Source organism: Notothenia rossii (genome assembly GCF_949606895.1).
Source record: "Notothenia rossii genome assembly, chromosome: 9".
NCBI lineage: Eukaryota > Metazoa > Chordata > Actinopteri > Perciformes > Nototheniidae > Notothenia > Notothenia rossii.
Window position 1 is genome coordinate 75,819,016 of NC_136907.1, and position 17,025 is coordinate 75,836,040.

The window sequence follows — 17,025 nt, forward strand, 5'->3', positions numbered from 1 at the left end:
TAATAATCTGTAGGTTTAGCAACATAGTTTAACCTTATCTAATTGTTGATTACAAATCAGACATCCTATATTTGTCTCAAAGGGGGAATTGTCACGTAAAAATATATTTATTAAATATGTATTTATTTTAGTAAGTAGAATGTATTGAAAAGTTGAATTTGTTACAACAGTGTTGTTACAGTATTAGGTCCATTTTATTTGTATTGACACTATTATTTACATGTTTACTCTTATTTATATTGTTATTATCCTTATCTCAACTCTTATCTGTCCTGAGTTTCAATCTTATTGCTGTTGTTGCTTTGACATCTGGATTTTGGGGATTAATAAAGGATTATGTTATCGCGTCGTAGCTTATTTTGTTATTTTATTTGATCTTATCCGATCTAATCTTACTCTATCCTATAGACCAGTGGCTCTCAACTGGTCAGGCCTCGGGACCCACTTTTTACTTGGTCAACACATCGCGACCCAACATTTTGAAGCACTCAAATCTATTCAACAAAAAAACCTGCTTTAATATATACGCTTTTCAGCATACAATATTAATAAAAGTGAAGTACAGTGCATATATCCCTTCACAGAACTAAAGTATGCTTTTAAAAAAGGTTTAATGAGATGATGGAATCAAAGCTGAACTATAAAAGGCACACATGCTGAAAACCCAACCCCAGCAGGGGGGCCTGGGGGGATTCTCCCCCAGGAGATTTTTAGAAATACTAACATAAACTATGCATTTTGGTACACTCTGAGAATAAAATAAATAAATATATTACTACCCGACATATTAATAATATTTTAAGCCATTGCTTGTTTTTCACTTTGTTCTGACATCTTGCTGTGACTTACTTTAAACTGTGGGCAAGGGTAGATAGCCCCCATTGTTCTGTGACCTGTCAATCATCAAACCGGGGGTCATATTTCATTATGTGTTCATTTTTATCTGACGTTGTACCCATGGATGTATAAAGAAGAGTTCTACCGCTAAGTTATTCTCCGTCGGGACTTCCGGCAACAATCTTGATTCTGATTGGCCAGAAGACTTGTAGAAAAAAACTGTTATTGCATAATATCGCATCATAACAACCTAGTGAGGAGGTTTTGTGACACACAATGTTCCAAAAAATATGCCATAAAATACTTTAAAAATAAAGTTCCCATCTTTTCTGACATCAGAGGTATTAAATCATGTCAGGCAAAACGGCACACAGTAGTACAGTCTCATTTTAAAAGATAGCTAAATGGATTATTTCAAATCTGGTCAGTGAGTTCTGAGTAATCTTTGTCAGTGTGTTTGTTCAGAGAGACGGATAAAGATGATCCCACCAAGTTAAGCAGTGTTGACTTACAATAACAAACACAGAGCGTCCGTGTAGCGCCTGAAACGAGCAGAGGTCAGATCGGAGATATTGATTCAGAGAGGAGAAAGGAAACTCCCCTTTTATTTAAGCCGGCTCTGACACCTCGATATGTGAAGAGTCAGATGGTGAAACAACAGTCATATAGAGCCTTTCAATTCTTAACATATTTCCTGTTATCTGAAACCCAGGACGTGTGAATTCTCGGTAACGCTAACATACTAATCCACAAAACGAAACATAATCCTGTTTTAGGATTAGAGTATTATTACCTCTCGGAAAAACGTCCTTCTTCCCAAAATTCATTTAAAATGGGATGAGCCGCAGGGTGCTTCTTCACAGGTATTAAAGGCCCCCTATTATACGGTTTTTCATCAACATATTATAGGTCTCAGATATATCCAGAACAAGTCTCTGAAGTGTTTGGCTCCAAACACCAAACAGGTCATTGTAGCATTACCCATAATCCCCTCTGTTTCAGCCCTGTTTCCAAAGTGCTGATTCTCTGTCTGTTACTTCAGATGAAAATAAGGAGCCCCTCCCCACGCCCCTCTGAGAGACATATGGTTAAAAAGAACTCAATGGTGCTCTAGGAGGAGATTCAGGTGATAAGGTGGGGGGGGGGGGGGGGTTACCTTGGTTGCTGATTGGCTAATTGTTACACAAGCCAAAACATCGTTATGACATCATAAAGTGGCCAAAATCTGATCAGCTCATTTTCAGACAGGTTTTTATAGAAATGGATCAAAAAGAGAGAGAATCTTTGTTCCTGAAACTTTCAGAGTCTCTTTCCACAGAGGGGACACATGTTGATGTAGAAGAGACATGAAGAAGAGGGGACACATGTTGATGTAGAAGAGACATGAAGAAGTGGATTTTGGAGGTTACCTTTAAATGGGATCGGCAACAGGACGCTTCTTCACAGGTATTAATACATGTCTAGAAAAAAATCTGCATTAAGTTGTGGATACTGCCAACAGTCCTGCATTGTCCTCCATCACTGAAGTGTCTTCATCCAACATGTGGCCAAAGCCTGTGTCAATAAAGCTCTCAGCCAATCACAGCTCAGGATTCAATGTCTACTTTATCCCGCCTCTCAGAGGTGTCACTGTGTTTGGTTTCAGCAGGACGGTTGTGTATTGGCTTGGGGAAATGGACCATGGATCATTTATACTTACTGGGGGTTAGGGTTTGTTAAAATGCTGGTAAGGGGACACCAGGGGCCACAAAGTGAAAATAAACCCCGGACACTTAAGACAACAGGGTAAATCTATTAGCAGCCGTCATTAAGGGAATTGAGTGGGTATTAGATTCCACAAAGGAAAACATATCTTCTTCACACTTAACATCTACCTTAAAACATATATTATACATCAGCATGTTTACCCTAGAAACCTGCAGATGTAATGACTACATTTTAGATTTTCAAAGTAAAACTAGATCACAGATTCAGACAAAACAATAGTGCTTGAAGTATGCGTATTTTGTAAATGGTTTAATTGTATATATATATATATATATATATATATATATATATATATATATATTAGGGGTGTAACGGTTCACAAACATTTCGGTTCGGTACGTACCTCGGTTTTTAGGTCACGGTTCGGTATATTTTTGGTACAGCAGAAAAAATTATCACAAAACATAAAATATATATATATATTTTTATTATTATTAAACTGCGAATAATGCATTTACTCAAATAAATAAAAAATATAATAAAAATAAACATTAAGGTGCAGCATTTTGATGAAATGAAATAATCTGTATTTGAACTTTACTGTACTAGTACTCACAAAACATAAGCTATTAGTTTTGGGGTTTTAATTATTATTAAACTGTGAATATTCACTCAAATAAATACAAAATATAATAAAAAAAAACATTAAGGTGCAGCATTTCGATGAACTGAAATAATCTGTATTTGAACTGTACTGTACTCTTACCTAAGCAGCCAGTTTGACATTAGGACTTGCTTGTCATTGTATTTTCATGTTTTTTTAAAGAAAGATGAACTTGTCCACATTGCTTGCTGAAAGGGCAGATCTGCTGGCACTAACAATGTCTCCTGCTGTGGAGAACACCCTCTCTAGGGACAGAGGTAGCAGATACAGCCAGGTAGCGCTTTGCTACCATGGCAACATAAGGATATTTGGCGTTTGTAATAGCTTTGTCTCGGTCTGAACTTGTTGCGAGTGGTGGAGGCTTAAATGCTAGCGGGAGTTGGGTTTGCACTTCAGTCTTTTTTCTTTTGGTACCGGTGATATTCACGTTCGGGTGATGCCTTTTCAAATGAGTGTGCAAGTTTGATGTATTGCCAGCCGCGTAACCAATTTTAGTAGAAAAATGCAGACAAACAGCTTCGGTTCGGTCCACCTGTCTTTGTCCGTCATCCTTGTACGTAACTGCAAAACCAAAATGTTCCCAAACCGGAGACTTCAATGATGCAGGAGGATTTTCGAGCTCAACTTTATCTGCGTTCGCCATTTCGACAGTTCCTCAAATTACTAACTAAATTTGAACGCCTCCCTGTGACCAGCTCTCATAGTATGCCTCTCGTCCAATGAAACTTTAAAGTTTAACGTTATATTCGTTCGGTACACTTCGGTACACACGTGTACCGAACCGAAGGGCCCGTACCGTTACACCCCTAATATATATATATATGTATATATATCTCTAATATTTTGTAATGCATGCTTCTTGGGTAATATTAAGCTGTCTTTGGCTCTTTTCTTGCTCTAACAAATGCAACTTTCCAGTCTGTGGGACGAATAAAGTATGATAATAAGTATTCTGATTCTGAACATTTCAAGAGTTTGAAGATGAAACTATATCCTATGAAGTGTCAGACGGAAAGGAAGTCATTACCGGTCTGAATAAGTGGTCAGATTATTGTAGATTATGTTTATATGAATCCACTTTCTAACCGTCATATGCTTTTATTTTGAAACACACTGACAAACTACCTATTGTGTCACTTAGGGATGATGACTGGGTGGACTTCAGGATTTATTTTGCTTGCTGAGTTGTTTACTTTTCCTAAGTGTTGTGACATTATGCAAACAAACAGCCGACTCATCTGTTGCCTCCATTTGGCAGATATACTTTATAAAATATGCAACACACAATCTCATCCTTTGCCGACTCATGATATCATAATGTGACAGAAAGTTGGAAACAATCTCTTCTCCATCTCACGGCCGCCCACACACTCTAAAACGCTTCAACAAAACCAATGTAAGTCAGTCAGAGTGTTGTGCGTCAGTCACTGAGTCCGTAGACTTCACCATCAGCAGCAAACCAAATTAAAACTGTGCGATTTAGCTTTTATTTCGTACTAAAAACAACACTGTATACATTTGAATAAACATGTACTTGTTCTATATTGAATTACAATGTGTACATTTGTACTTTAACTTCTTATGTTAATCACTTTATTGTGTTTGACATTTTTTTTAATTTGCAGATTCTTTAATAAAGTTCTTATTTTTATATTTTTGGTTTATTTGATAGAATACTTTTTATTCAATACTTATAATACTAGCTAAAACTGTACACATTGCAATGAACATATCATACATTATGTGCATATTTTTACTTTAACTTCTTATTTTAATACCAATAACTTTATTTCGTTTGGTTTTATCATTTTATTGCACATTTCCGAATTCTCACATTTCTATAAATACGTTTATTTTATTATTATTCTCTTTTATTGGACATTTACTTTAACCTTACATGCTTTAATAACATTACAATTAATTACAATTAAATGTTTGTATTGCACAGACCTTCTTCAACTTCTGTTTTCTAACCGTTAATATAAATATTTCTATTTCCTTTTCTTATTTATTGCTCTCTTATTTGACTTCTTTATATTTGAAATCAGAGCCAGTATCATGAAACCCTGTCATGTCTCGCCGGATGAATACAGTTTTCCAATTTTCCACATCACTTCCTCTGCGTTTCTGTCGTCACACTTTATTACGGAGTGAGAGTTCAAATCCAAACCTACAAGTTACCGAGACACTAAACTTCTCATGTCTCCGTCTCTGCACGTTCTTTTCCCGTTGTGATACACATATAAGGAAACTGCATATTCTTTCAAGAGTTTGATGATGAAACTAGATCCTATGAAGTGTCAGACGGAAAGGAAGTCATTCCAGGTCTGAATAACTGGTCAGATTATTGCAGATTATGCAGAAAATGCTAATCAGTTTTCTAACCGTCATATGCTTTTATTTTGAAATACACTGACAAACTACCTATCCTGTCACTTAGGTATGATGACTTGGTGGATTTCCTCTACGTGTCTGTCGTCACATTTGACTACGGAGTGAGAGTTCACATCCAAACCTACAAGTTACCGAGACACTAAACCTCTCATTCCTCACGTCCTTTTCACGTCAGAAGAAGTCTTTTTACTCAGGCGATGGTGTAAACGTACATGACTTGACAAAGACAGATGACTCTCTGTCAGCTCGCTGCCTTAACCAAGGACACAGTGCTTTTTTCTGCTGTCCCTCTCCCTACACACACACACACACACACACACATGTACAACCCCCCCCCCCCCCCACACACACACACACAAAACCATTAGAGCTACAGCAAAAAGGAACACAATCCCATCTGTAGTCAGCGGCCTGCTCTCAGTGTTCAGCAGCGACCTCAGACTGTGGCTCTGACAAATGTGTGTTGTCAGGATCGAGCAGAAACACAGAGAACAGAAAACACAGCCCATAGAGAGCGGGGGAAACTTCCTGAAACACCATCTGCAAGTTAGCCACGTAATGTGCATCTGTAGATCAATGTGCAATTTCATACATGTCCCTGTTGTTCCTGTAGCATCTGTGTCACTTCCTGCTGATCATCGATCCTCAGAGAGAGGCTGCACTTCATTTATAGATCTGCTCTCACTCTGACTCGCAGCAACAAGTGCTCACCACAGCTCATAATGCGTTAGGGCTGCTCGATTATGGCAAAAATCATAATCTCGATTATTTGGGTCAATAATTGTAATTGCGATTATTAAATGTGATTATTCATTGACTTTGAAGAAAACAAATGCGAACAGTATATTTTAACAGTTGATTACCCTGAACGTTAAGTATAATTCAACTGAAAAAAAACAATTATTTAAAAAATAAATTAAAAAAAAGTCATAATAATAATAAAAAAATAATCGTTTTATTTCGATTACGTTGTTTTCGTAATCGTTGCGAGCCATAATCGTAATCGCGATTAATTGAGCAGCCCTATAGTGCGTCATTAAAAACATAAACAACCGTCATGTTTTTATCTTATGATACAAAGAGGGAACGAAGAAAGACTGCGATGGACGATCTGGGATGATATGAACATGGGACAGAGGGGGTTGGGTTTGGACTAAGTTTGTTTCCTACAACTGTATAAAAAGCGGTTGTTTCACTGTGTGCACTTTTGATTGAAAGGTGCTTAAGACAAAAAGAGTGATTAAGTAAGAAATTGAGGAATGTTTTGCAGAGATTGTCCGCAGATTGACTTGAAATACACTCAGTAACACATATAGCAAATAGGTCTAAATTGAAGACGGTGTTTTTTTTTCCAATATCCACGATTTTGGGATTTAATTTTCTGGTTAAAGTACACTTTTTTCTGATCTGCTCATGTTTTTAATATGCTGTAAAATGTTACTTTTTCCTAGTTCACTAGTCGGCTGTAAAATCAATCAAAAGTGATTATGTTTAAGTGCTACTCTCATTCATTCTGATTTGTGCTACTTAGTCAGTCTGTTGATTACCGTTTGTGACTTTTAATCAAACTCTAAACTTCCTGCAGAGGTTTTTTTTAAAAGTGAAAAGCCTTTTCAGAAGCTAGTTTCCTTTTGACTGTGAGCAATCTTGATGCTGTTTCGGGTGTTGCAATTTATTAAAAGCATTTTGAACTTTTACAAAAGACAGCAGAAGAACGACAAGTGTCACTCTTTTGTTGTGATGATTGAATGAACGGTGGGAATCTACTTAAAGGGTCCCTTTTATGACACTTTTCTAGGGCTGTCCCGAATAGCATTTTTCGGGCTCCGGATATTCGGTAGTAATCAGCAGCGAATATTTGGCTCGCGGGGGTGGCGTAGTAATCAGCAGCAAACCGCTTCAACACGTGTATTTTTGTTCACGTATTCATTTTGTTATTTTACAGTATTGTTGTTTTATAGTTATTTGTTAATGTAACCCAATGTGTGTTCTTTGAAATTGAAAAGGATATCGCATTGTGTTTGTTACTTTCGTTGCAGTTGTAGTGTAATTTGGCTTGGCTTCCTATTTATGGACATGCTTTTATTTTGAAGGAGAGGTAGCGCTGTTGACAGGAAGTTGTTGTTGCTATGGACACAACGTGACGGAGATTAACGGAGAAAAGTAATATCTACACATAAAGACGGAGAAAGTAAACGATAACGTTTATGGTTAAGTGTTAGCACCCCCCGAAGAGGCACAAGCTCTTACGTTGAAATTTGAGATTTCAATACATTCAATTTGAAAAAAAAACGGGGATAAAACAAACGAATATCTGGTAAAGCCCTACCATTGTCAGGTTCATATTGGTATTTAGTGTCTCTACTCCGACATGTGTTCATGCTTTAATGTTCAAAAAGCACTTTATAACAAGGGAAAACCCCAAAAGCTTAATAGAACCTCTCTAATACAAAATGTGCCATAAGGGCGATTATAGTGCAGGTAATTTCTCTACTTTGCTTTATGAGTTACGGTGTTTAAGTGCTGAATGTGATTGGATAATACCATATTATGCAGAATAAAACCATAAAACAGCAATACTTTCCGTGTGAATCCGACCTCCTGAGGGCTTTTAATTATACCTCAAAGTCAAACACCACTTCTACTCCTCAGTCCCAGGCTTTTAGATATGAAACTTAAGAAGACAAAGTGATGGAAGTGAAGGTAATGTTCTTTCCATTCTACCTTTCTCTCCCCGGTCCTTACCTGTGAAGTCGGAGGCACGAGGGGTGAGGTTAATCTCGTCGGCTACTGTTAAAGGAAGTGGAAGGAAAGAAAGGGAGGGGTACAAACATTTGGGGGTTTCAGTTAGTGAATGACATTCCTCATGCAACATCCAGGTAGCGCTGCAAACATATCACACAATGCTTCATCTCTATTAGGACGGGACGCCATGCGAGACGAGGGGGTGGAGGTGGAGGTGGAGGGGGGGGGGAGATGAAAGGAGGGTTTCTGAGGATAGCAATCAAGACGTTGTTGTGGTATCAACACGGCACAGAGCGGCAATCTGCTCGGGAAGATTAGATATGATTATAGAGAGTGAGAGCGGAGAGACTGGTGCAGCCAAAGCAATCAGCGACTGTTCAGAGCCATTTCAAGGTGAATCAACTCGGGGGAACTTCTCCACTTTTGGGGAGAGGTGTTCCCGTACAGAGGCAGAAGGGAGGAATATAATTACATAGAAGGAGTGTTGGGGAGATGTGCAGGGATGTGTGGAAAAGGTTACAGGAAATCTGAGGTTTTCTCAAAAGGTTTTACAGAGTTTGAAGGAGCTGAGGTGTGCTATAGGAAAGAACCTGAACCTCCTAAAGCTGATATCACGTGATGACAATGTGTGACTGAATGAGGTTTTCACCAGTGGTGGAATTTAAATTACTCAAATATTGCACTTAAGTACAACTACCTAATTCTGATTATAATCTAAAATAAACTATAAGTAAACTAATAAATAAACATTGGAGTACATGTTTATTTATTCATGTTAAAATATCCAGCAGAAGCATCAAAAGTAAATCGTTAACTTATCAAGACAATTTACGAATATATTTTATTCATCTCCAATCACAATAAGTGTATATATACTACAAATAACAGTGTTTGAAACTTGTGATTAATCATGATTTAGCACAGATTATTGTTGTGATTAACGGGACTTAAATAATTAAAATCCGTTCCACCATTGACACAAAGGCATGACTGATAATAATCCAATCATTTTATATATATTATTCTGACGTGTGTAATTACACACCTAAATATACTTTATGCCAATACTACGTTTACCTAAGAAGGAGCCTAACCTGGACACATCGGATTAACCTCTGGATTAACCTCTGGATTAACCTCTGGATTAACCTCTGGATTAACCTTCAGCAGCGTTGATATCGTTTTAATGACTTGAACACAACTTTTGATCAGAACACCACAAAGTTAAGACGTTTTGGGCTGTGTTGGCACCGTAAAGCACTTTTTTTATCGTTGTTTGTTGTCGCAAGTTCTGGTCGCTCAGTGATGATACTTATATGTCTGGAATCTGTGGAATCTCAGCTTGCTAATCAATATCTTGTTTGTGCAGATCCGATAAGTAATAAGGGTATTTAAACGTGAGTTCTGTGCTAAGTGTGTTAGCATTTGTTCGCTCAGGGCTAATTCAGAGCCTTTGTTATTACCCTTATGTTTCGTTTTGCTATTTTTTTTTTATATTGTCTGAAAGCTGAGTTTCTTCCCGTTAAGTGAGTATGACACATTCATAGTTTATTAAATGTTACGAAGCCCTCAGACGCTGTTTCTTGCAAGATGTTGCGTTTTGCCCCCGCCCGCGGTTTAACTGGTAATCTAACTCTAATTTAGTATTGCTAATTTTAGTTAAGTATCAAATCTATACTATCCACCACTGGTTTCTCATCCTGCCTCAGTCCCTGCTCTGAAACAACATGTGTTACCTCCCTGTAAGGAGATGAATATCTGAAATGAAGTGTTGTACCTAGATCCATGCTCTTGGACTTGCGTGTCTTGATGATCTCGAGGTGAGCGGCGTCTCCAAACTGTTTGGTGCGTTTCTCCGACATGCTCTGGCGCCCGAAGCCTTCCCTTTGAAAGCTGCCGTCCGGATCGTTTTCGTCTGGATTCACCGAGCTGGACAAAAAAAGATAAGATAAGAGGATTTTAATGATCCCACAGAGGAGAAAGTGTGTGTGACAGCTCTAAAGGGAGGCATGCCAACAGATGAGAAGCTAGATAACTCACTTTTCTAGCCATTTCTATCTCAAATATGGAGACTGAGGAAAGGTGTCATGAGAGGAAGTAAGAAAGTGGGGATGATGGGTTTAAGTAAAATAGGGTGACAAATGTTCAAAGAACGTCTTTTCTTTCAACTCGTTCAAAAAGTAAAAAATAGATGGAGGGAAATCTAAAGAAGAATCGGGAGGGTTTAAAAAGTAAGAAATGAAAGAAAAGGAAGTGTTGGGGGCAATAAGAGACTGAGGCTAAAAAGACGAAAGTCAGAGACAGGAAATGAGCATGGGGGACATATTAAGCGAAAGAAAAGGAAAGGGCAGAGCGATCAGAGGAGGCTGGAAGAAAAGAGGAATACAGCTTCAGAGGTGGTGTGGGACAGAGAGGAACAAGAGAAGGTGGTGTGGGACAGAGAGGAACAAGAGAAGGTGGTGTGGGACAGAGAGGAACAAGAGAAGGTGGTGTGGGACAGAGTGAAACAAGAGAAGGTGGTGTGGGACAGAGAGGAACAAGAGAAAGTGGTGTGGGACAGAGAGGAACTAGAGAAGGTGGTGTGGGACAGAGAGGAACTAGAGAAGGTGGTGTGGGACAGAGAGGAACAAGAGAAGGTGGTGTGGGACAGAGAGGAACCAGAGAAGGTGGTGTGGGACAGAGAGGAACAAGAGAAGGTGGTGTGGGACAGAGTGGAACAAGAGAAGGTGGTGTGGGACAGAGAGGAACAAGAGGAGGTGGTGTGGGACAGAGGAACAAGAGAAGGTGGTGTGGGACAGAGAGGAACAAGAGAAGGTGGTGTGGGACAGAGAGGAACAAGAGAAGGTGGTGTGGGACAGAGAGGAACAAGAGAAGGTGGTGTGGGACAGAGTGGAACAAGAGAAGGTGGTGTGGGACAGAGAGGAACAAGAGAAGGTGGTGTGGGACAGAGTGGAACAAGAGAAGGTGGTGTGGGACAGAGAGGAACAAGAGAAGGTGGTGTGGGACAGAGTGGAACAAGAGAAGGTGGTGTGGGACAGAGAGGAACAAGAGAAGGTGGTGTGGGACAGAGAGGAACAAGAGAAGGTGGTGTGGGACAGAGAGGAACAAGAGAAGGTGGTGTGGGACAGAGAGGAACAAGAGAAGGTGGTGTGGGACAGAGCGGAACAAGAGAAGGTGGTGTGGGACAGAGAGGAACAAGAGAAGGTGGTGTGGGACAGAGAGGAACAAGAGAAGGTGGTGTGGGACAGAGAGGAACAAGAGAAGGTGGTGTGGGACAGAGAGGAACAAGAGAAGGTGGTGCGGGACAGAGAGGAACAAGAGAAGGTGGTGCGGGACAGAGAGGAACAAGAGAAGGTGGTGTGGGACAGAGAGGAACAAGAGAAGGTGGTGTGGGACAGAGTGGAACAAGAGAAGGTGGTGTGGGACAGAGAGGAACAAGAGAAGGTGGTGTGGGACAGAGTGGAACAAGAGAAGGTGGTGTGGGACAGAGAGGAACACGAGAAGGTGGTGTGGGACAGAGAGGAACAAGAGAAGGTGGTGTGGGACAGAGAGGAACAAGAGAAGGTGGTGTGGGACAGAGTGGAACAAGAGAAGGTGTTGTGGGACAGAGAGGAACAAGAGAAGGTGGTGTAGGACAGAGTGGAACAAGAGAAGGTGGTGTGGGACAGAGAGGAACAAGAGAAGGTGGTGTGGGACAGAGAGGAACAAGAGAAGGTGGTGTGGGACAGAGAGGAACAAGAGAAGGTGGTGTGGGACAGAGAGGAACAAGAGAAGGTGGTGTGGGACAGAGAGGAACAAGAGAAGGTGGTGTGGGACAGAGAGGAACAAGAGAAGGTGGTGTGGGACAGAGAGGAACAAGAGAAGGTGGTGTGGGACAGAGAGGAACAAGAGAAGGTGGTGTGGGACAGAGAGGAACAAGAGAAGGTGGTGTGGGACAGAGAGGAACAAGAGAAGGTGGTGTGGGACAAAGAGGAACAAGAGAAGGTGGTGTGGGACAGAGAGGAACTAGAGAAGGTGGTGTGGGACAGAGAGGAACAAGAGAAGGTGGTGTGGGACAGAGAGGAACAAGAGAAGGTGGTGTGGGACAGAGAGGAACAAGAGAAGGTGGTGTGGGACAGAGTGGAACAAGAGAAGGTGGTGTGGGACAGAGAGGAACAAGAGAAGGTGGTGTGGGACAGAGATGAACAAGAGAAGGTGGTGTGGGACAGAGAGGAACAAGAGAAGGTGGTGTGGGACAGAGAGGAACAAGAGAAGGTGGTGTGGGAAAGAGAGGAACAAGAGAAGGTGGTGTGGGACAGAGAGGAACAAGAGAAGGTGGTGTGGGACAGAGAGGAACAAGAGAAGGTGGTGTGGGACAGAGATGAACAAGAGAAGGTGGTGTGGGACAGAGAGGAACAAGAGAAGGTGGTGTGGGACAGAGAGGAACAAGAGAAGGTGGTGTGGGACAGAGAGGAACACGAGAAGGTGGTGTGGGACAGAGTGGAACAAGAGAAGGTGGTGTGGGACAGAGAGGAACAAGAGAAGGTGGTGTGGGACAGAGAGGAACAAGAGAAGGTGGTGTGGGACAGAGAGGAACAAGAGAAGGTGGTGTGGGACAGAGAGGAACAAGAGAAGGTGGTGTGGGACAGAGGAACAAGAGAAGGTGGTGTGGGACAGAGAGGAACAAGAGAAGGTGGTGTGGGACAGAGAGGAACTACCATAAAAATACCAAACAGTTCCCCCATTGTATCCATGCCTCATACTGCTCAAACCCCTCTTTTGCAGCCCTGTTAGAGAAACGCGGACTTTGAGTGAGGAGGCGGAGCTAATGCCTGATCAGAATTCTACCGGAGATAAAGTTAAATTCTGCTGTGATAAAACACCCTCCTGTTCTAAACCACATCAAGGATTATTTCTGAAACAGTATGGAGCTCAAATGCTTTTTCTCTTGCGGGTTTATCACAAGGTGGGTTCCTTTTTTTATTTCCTGCTTTTTAAAACACACATGCTCTCCAGTACAGGTTAGCTCTGAGTGTTAGCGAGGCTAATGTAAACAAAGACCAGATTACGTCCAAAACATGTCAGGCATTGTTTCTGATAGCAACTTTCTGTGGGTCCGCAATCCGAAATTACGTCATAATCTGTATTCGCTAGTTGAACCCCCGTTTTAAAAGATTTGGGTACGAAGGAAAAGAGAGAGGGTTTTATTTTCTGACGCTGCGTGAGTTCCCCGACACACCGGGGACACATCTTTATGTATAAGAGACATCACAAAGTGCATTTTGCATGATAGGTCCCCTTTAAGTTGCAACAGTAGCCGGTGTTTAAAATAAAACAAGATGCACATTATTAATCCCAATGTGGGAAATGTTTGCGTCACAGCAGCGTAAAGGACAAGGCATTGCACATAAGATAAATTAAGAGTAAAAATAAACAATTCTAAAATGTCAACATCTCAAATAGAAATAAAACAGCATTACAAAAGTAGAACATATACATGTTGTAATATAACACAATACTCTGAATTTAATAAAAATATATAACTTGTATCTTATTATTTGATAAAGGTTGGTCTCAGTGTTATACAATGCATTTATTAAAGTGTTCCCCTGACAGTGAGGTGCATACACACAGTGTGAAACACAACAGGCCCTCAGCAGCTGTGTGTGTGTGTGTGTGTGTGTGTGTGTGTGTGTGTGTGTGTGTGTGTGTGACATCTGAGAGGCCGTACGGATGAGAGCTGCCTACAATCAGGGGCCAATCAGAGAGAGAACACACACACACACACACACACACACACACACACACACACACACACACACACACACACACACACACACACACACACACACACACACACACACACACACACACACACACACACACACACACACACACACACACACACACACACACACACACACACACACACACACACACACACACACACACACACACACACACAGTACAGGACACACACTGACCTCGTTCAAATCTACAAGCTTTCGTAAGAGGATTTTTTTAAGTGATTATTGAAATTCTAGGCTTGTCCGTGCCCTTAGATTTAACTTGAAAGTCAAATGTTTGCAAAGCATGCCTTAATATAATCACACAGAACATCTCCTGATTAGAGTTCTGCACTGATAACGTATTTTTGGAGGTCAACCACTTTATGATGGTTGAAGCGTAGATGTAATATCCAGAAGTAAAACGCTAACTCTATGTTATAAAATAAATCAGTGACATGACTTCCTGTCACCACCGCTAATGTTCAGCGCGATGGCGTTCAACAGTTTCATTGAGACACTGAGACTCATGACACATCAAGGCATAACATACACTAAAAAGCTGATTCTGATAATGTCGTAGGACAAAATGTGAATATCTCCACACCTTATTTCAGACATCTGGCCAGACGCTCCTTAAAAACTTCAAGACTTCAAGACGAGGGAAGTTTTAGGACTCATTCCTGCACCACCCTGTACATCTAAACATTACGTTAGTCTGATGTCACAGCATAGGAGACATAACAGCTGTTCACCTCACCATACTTCATGTGTCTTTGTTTTGTTTCCTTCTTTCTTTTTACATTTCATACTTGTGGTTTTGTAATAATATATTGTTGTGAATTGTTTAATGAACGAATTCTTATAATTTCACTATTGCATTGTATTATTCTTGATGCTTTGGTAATATTGTTCACCTGACATTCATGCCGATAAAGTTTATTGAATTGAATTGAAGACTGAGGGAGGAAAGTGGAGGTTGTTGCCCACCTGTTGCTCTGAGGCGGCGGCTCTTTGGCCCAGGGAGGCGTCAGGTCGGCGGTGAAGCCCACATCGTCGTGGGAGCTGGATGATGATTGGTCTGAGAGGGGGGGGGGGCAGGAGGGGCGGCCGGTCGTCCTCGATGATCACCGTGTCGTCCTGCGGCATGTTGACGGTGGGCGACAGCTGGTAGTTTCCTGGAGGAGAAAACATCATGTCTTTATTCCTCCTATCTTTTCATTTGTTGATAGACGACGACGTTTCTCTTCATGTTCAGAGTGTTTCCGTGCTTTCTGCTGCCGTGTCCACTATCAGTCTAATGACCAGGAGACAATTTAAAGGTCACCTATTATGCAAAATCCACTTCTTCATGTCTCTTCTACATCAACATGTGTCCCCTCTTCTTCATGTCTCTTCTACATCAACATGTGTCCCCTATTCTTCATGTCTCTTCTACATCCACATGTGTCCCCTCTTCTCCATGTCTCTTCTACATCATCATGTGTCCCCTCTTCTTCATGTCTCTTCTACATCAACATGTGTCCCCTCTTCTCCATGTCTCTTCTACATCAACATGTGTCCCCTCTTCTTCATGTCTCTTCTACATCACCATGTGTCCCCTCTTCTTCATGTCTCTCTACATCAAACTGTGTCCCCTCTTCTTCATGTCTCTTCTACATCAACATGTGTCCCCTCTTCTTCATGTCTCTTCTACATCAACATGTGTCCCTTCTACATCAACATATGTCCCCTCTTCTTCATGTCTCTTCTACATCAACATATGTCCTCTCTTCTCCATGTCTCTTCTACATCAACACGTGTCCCCTCTTCTTCAAGTCTCTTCTACATCAACATGTGTCCCCTCTTCTTCACGTCTCTTCTACATCAACATGTGTCCCCTCTTCTTCACGTCTCTTCTACATCAACATGTGTCCCCTCTTCTCCATGTCTCTTCTACATCAACATGTGTCCCCTCTTCTTCATGTCTCTTCTACATCAACATATGTCCCCTCTTCTTCATGTCTCTTCTACATCAACATATGTCCTCTCTTCTTCATGTCTCTTCTACATCAACATGTGTCCCCTCTTCTTCATGTCTCTTCTAGAGCAACATGTGTCCCCTCTTCTACATGTGTCTTCTACATCAACACGTGTCCCCTCTTCTTCACGTCTCTTCTACATCAACATGTGTCCCCTCTTCTTCACGTCTCTTCTACATCAACATGTGTCCCCTCTTCTACATGTGTCTTCTACATCAACACGTGTCCCCTCTTCTTCACGTCTCTTCTACATCAACATGTGTCCCCTCTTCTTCACGTCTCTTCTACATCAACATGTGTCCCCTCTTCTACATGTGTCTTCTACATCAACACGTGTCCCCTCTTCTTCACGTCTCTTCTACATCAACATGTGTCCCCTCTTCTTCATGTCTCTTCTACATCAACATGTGTCCCCTCTTCTCCATGTCTCTTCTACATCAACATGTGTCCCCTCTTCTTCATGTCTCCTCTACATCAACATGTGTCCCCTCCTCTTCATGTCTCTTCTACATCAACATGTGTCCCCCTCTTCTACATCAACATGTGTCCCCTCTTCCTCATGTCTCTTCTACATCAACATGTGTCCCCTCTTCTTCATGTCTCTTCTACATCAACATGTGTCCCCTCTTCTTCATGTCTCTTCTACATCAACATGTGTCCCCTCTTCTTCATGTCTCTTCTACATCAGCATGTGTCCCCTCTTCTTCATGTCTCTTCTACATCAACATGTGTCCCCTCTTCTTCATGTCTCTTCTACATCAGCATGTGTCCCCTCTTCTTCATGTCTCTTCTACATCAACATGTGTCCCCTCTTCTTCATGTCTCTTCTACATCAACATGTGTCCCCTCTTCTTCATGTCTCCTCTACATCAACATGTGTCCCCTCCTCTTC

General features: G+C 41.2%; 1 protein-coding gene across 1 annotated transcript in view; it reads right to left on the reverse strand.

Annotated features, from left to right (window-relative positions):
• The window catches only part of LOC307020228 (partitioning defective 3 homolog), a 338,003-nt gene that overhangs the window by 108,379 nt on the left and 212,599 nt on the right, over nt 1-17,025 (reverse strand). Inside the window, 4 exon segments of the mRNA XM_079651459.1 lie at nt 8,348-8,392; nt 10,125-10,276; nt 15,103-15,209; nt 15,211-15,290. Coding sequence (XP_079507585.1) covers nt 8,348-8,392; nt 10,125-10,276; nt 15,103-15,209; nt 15,211-15,290 — 384 coding nt within the window.